The 4,569-nt window shown below is 33.8% G+C and overlaps 1 protein-coding gene across 1 annotated transcript; it reads right to left on the reverse strand.

Annotated features, from left to right (window-relative positions):
• Positions 1–1,192: 1,192 nt before the first annotated feature.
• On the reverse strand, positions 1,193–2,445 carry LOC123705986 (the record flags this gene model as incomplete). Its single annotated transcript, XM_045655108.1, has 2 exons — positions 1,193–1,364; positions 2,258–2,445. Coding segments are annotated over 2 exons (360 nt in total), but the record flags the coding sequence as incomplete, so codon positions are not given.
• Positions 2,446–4,569: the final 2,124 nt, after the last annotated feature.

A 4,569-nucleotide genomic window follows, 5' to 3' on the forward strand; every position in this document is an offset into this window, starting at 1 on the left:
CTGGCTTTTGTTTGGAAAATAACGTTTTTGAATACCTACTACTAGATGATCTCCCATTACAATTACTGCGGGACATGTGGTTTCAACATGATGGCTGCCCTGCTCATTTCAGAAGAAGCGTTACGGAATGGTTGGACACTAACTATCCTAACAAATGGATTGGACGAGGTGGGCCTTTACCCTGGCCAGCCAGATGTCCCGACCTGACCCCCATGGATTTTTATGGGGGCACATAAAGAGCCTCATCTACAGTGAGCCCAACCCCATATCATCAGTGGAAATTCTCAAAGAAAGGATAATTAATGCTGCTAACGACATAAGAAGAACATTAACCACTGGTGTAGTGAAAAGTAGACTACGTGAAAGAATGAGAAAATGTGTGCGAAATACCTCTAGAGGTGGACACGTAGAACATGAACTATAAAGTTTTATTCAAAAACGTTATTCTCCTACAAAAGCCAGTAACTAGTCACTTACGCTCAAGTAATAGTTGGCGTACGGTCATTATTTGTACGATCGACGATCTGAACAAAAAAAATGCTATAAAACTGAATGATCCTAGGTTAGGATAGCGGGATATCGATGCATGCATGAAGGTAGTAGCTAGCCGAGGGAGGCCTATGTTCAATATTGGAAGCCAGTAGGCTGAAATGATGATGCTGAACTTAAGTCAAATTAATTAGATTAAATAAGCGCTATTTATTCTGACTGCCATGTAGCCTTAGAAACTAAGTTTCACCTTTGAGGTTAATAAATACCCTAGAGTGTTATACCTCGTTGGATAGCTGATAAAATGAAGGTGTTTTTAAGCACATTTGCAGAGCAAGTGCCATAATAATTTTTTGAGATATCGAGAAAAGAAAAATATTTTTTTATAATTTGTACTTATTTTCTTAAGTTTCGATCGTCTACAATGACCTATTTAGTTAACTTACGTGCAATTTTAGTCATTGAGGTCATTAAGCATCTCATTCTTCATGTAAAAAACCAAAAAAATAATCATAAGAGTCAAAACAATTCAAAATATTCAATTGAATAGCCGAAAAATTGGGCATTTTCATAAAAAAAATTAAAACTCGAATATCTCGAAAACGGTTAAGTTTAGGAGGGGGGGGGGTTTCATAGTAAAATCATTCAGAAATAATGTGTACTACACGCCATTAACGGATCTAGGTCGACTTTTCCTGTAACCCTATAATAGTCTATATGTGTAGTTAGTCCAAGAAAAATGTTCATCCACCCTCATGCCCAGATATGTAACAGTTTTCACGCGTTCAATCGGTTTACAAATACAAGTTTTAAATTTATTATGGATGCATTCAAAAGTGTGGGTGAACATGGAATATGTTTGACTGAGAGGTTGGCTAACGAAAGATGAGACTGGCTTTTTATTTCGAAAATTTATATGGCAACACTTATAATTACGTAATTGTCAATAAAACCTGAGTTGTTGATGTGTCAAAGTGAAAATGATTTCCGCGATTTTAGTGATTTCTAATTGAAAACGAGACGAAAACATTGAAAAGCGACTTAAAAAGGGTTCTTTTTACTATGATTAGTAAATTTGAAAAGAAACAAGTTGAAAGAGATGTAGTTTTCTAGGAAAAACAAGAGTGTTTTCGTGAAATATCTCAATGCATTGTTATGTGTGACTTTGATATTTTGATACTATTCATTTTGATTGCATTGTTTAATATTTATTATTTTGCAGGTAACATGGATGATACCAATAGTCCAGTTATAAACTATTCAAGCAATAATAAAAAAAAATTGAATGAACTGTTTCGTTCAAAATTTTTAAAGACACAAAATAAGTATCTTGACGAGATTTCTACTATGACCGGACCATGTTATTCGTGTTGAAGATAGTATAAAAAACGAGATGGAATAACTGCAGAAATGGAAGAGTTCATAATAAGAGTCAGAGATAATGATAGTGATTCTTACTATTCACTCGTGGTTGAATTTTTAGATTTAATATTATTATGATTATATTGATTAAACAAACTAATTGTATTTTTATTGTTTTTTCTTGCACTCAGTCGGTGTTCTTTTTTGTCTATCTTTATCACTTAACTGTACTATATTACATAAAACAATATTATAAAGATGAAGAATTTGTTGTTTTTTTTTTGCTCGTAAGAGAAAATAATAAATAAAAGTATTAAAACTATATTTCCAACTATAACCTAAGTTGCCATATGTTGATTTTTTGAATTTGCCGCCTTTTTCCAGTCTCATCTTTCGTTAGCCAGACAATAGGTATGGTGAGTGTACGATTAAAAGCTTAGTTTTATCAGTATTTAAGACTATTCCATTGTCATGTGACCATTTGACTAATGCATCTATATCAGTCTGTACGAGCCGGCAGGTCTCCGCGAGGTCCGTACCCGCGCGCATGGCACACAGGTCGTCTGCGAACATGTGTGCTGAGCAATTATCAAATAACAATTAAATTTCATGTCATATTCAAAATAACGATATAAACAATACAAATAACGCATGCGCTCACTCCAAATACAATAGGTACAAGCGAAACCCTAGCACGTAAGAGATAAGGCTACATTACAATAAAAGCTGTATTTTTCAGCTATGTATGAAAATTTTAACAAATAAAAATTATAGCATTCCACCCGCGCTTTCTCGACAACATTTTGGATTTTCGAAGAAGAGGGAAAATAAAACTTTTCAGAAATCTCTATTTATTTTTAAGACCGATAACAAGTCGTTGAATTGTATGTATATTTTAATCGCGACATTTTTCCCCGTTGAGGTAGGTACATGTGTGAAATATAAAGAAACATCCTAAAATTATTTTTCACAAACAAAATGAAGTTGAGCCTGTGGTTGAGCCTTTTAATATCGGTCTATTACCTATAAATATATTTTATCAAAATCAGCCCAGTGATTTTTACATGATTTGAAGATAGCAATGTGAATCAAATCTAAAAATAATTTTTATTTAAGTTGAGGTGGTCTCAATCTTAGTCTCAATATCTTCAAGACAGAATATGACAATGGATTCTCAAGGAAATAAAAGAAATACTATATAACTAACAATCTAACTAATAAAAGCTGAGAATTAGGCAGCTTTGGCCCTGGTAATCTGGTATTATTGAGCTGAATATATGATGAGATACTGAATGGCGAATGCCTCTTTGCTGAATACAAATGACTCGGCTAAAATATTTTATATATTTTTAAAAGCCATCTATCTAGCTAGTTTTCTCACCTTATTATTTGTTTTTCTATATTTCATTATTAACCAAAGCGCGTCATAAGTAATGTCCATTGTTCGCTTACTCAAATTCATAGACACTGCTCAAGTTCTTAAAGGCATACTTATATTATAATCAGATGCTGAGATTTTTTATTGAGGTGTTCTAATTCCCCAAAATAAATTAGTATTATAACATATACCTGCTAGCCAATAATCTATTTGAAATTTAAATACATCCGCGCGGATAATGCTGCGGGAAACAGCTAGTATTACAGGTATAAAACATGTCATAGATACAAATAAATCTCATTAAGAATTTCTATTGCATTTGAGTATTTTGTATGGATTCACTCGTTTCTTACATACATAATTGTATTAAGAAATCGTAATGGTGGACAGGGTAAGGGGTGGTGCACAACCGGCTTATCGCCTAATACGCATGCAACAACAGAAGCCTTTATATGGCTGTGTGGGCGTTTATTTATTTGAAGCCATTTTATAGTGTGTTAACGGGTTAAGTATTTAAAAACTGCCACTCAACTTATAACGTAAACCTGCAGACTTAGATGTGATAAACCTAATATCTACATAGTTGTAGTAACAAACAATTGCTTTTTAAATACACAGAAAACTGACTGCGACAAGTCGTTTATATTTATATTTTACGCTTATCTCAAAGAGATCCCCTCTAAAACTGTTAAACTGAGTCTATGAATAGCAGAGTTCAATTTATTCTCTGATCTCTCGGATGTTGCTCGGATGTCATAAAACGCTGTCGTTAGTCAGTCCCTCCTTACCTACCAAGCGTAGTGAATAAGGCAAATTAGCCCCAAAATTATATAAGTCTATTGAGGAAAAGTTATATCAATCATGGTTCTTAGTCACTGGCAGCTCCGCCATTTCTAATAAGGTACCTACAGTGCCCTTCTTGGTATTTCAAGCGAAGGACCTAACTTTTTCAAAAGCGCTGGGTAGATTAATAACTTTTTTATGTGTAACATGTAAATTGGATTATTTAACTACCAGAGTAAATATTTAGACGTTTGACAGTCATGGGTCTGGTTAAATAATAGAAACCGGAATGAACTTAGAGAATTACAGACAAATTGAGTAATATAGTAGCTATAATATAAAAATCGGTTCACTCATAGAAAATACTAGCTGTGCCCCGCAGTTTCACCCACATTGCTCCTCTTATGTTGGTCTTAGTGAGATTTTTTATCTATAGCCTATAACAACCTTCCAATAATCCAATCCAATATAATAGCCTTCCTCGATAAATGGGCTATCTAGAACTGAAAGAATTTTTCAAATCGGACCAGTATACTGTTTCTGAGATTAGCGCGTTC

The sequence above is a fragment of the Colias croceus genome, chromosome 3, assembly GCF_905220415.1.
Source record: "Colias croceus chromosome 3, ilColCroc2.1".
Taxonomy (NCBI): domain Eukaryota; kingdom Metazoa; phylum Arthropoda; class Insecta; order Lepidoptera; family Pieridae; genus Colias; species Colias croceus.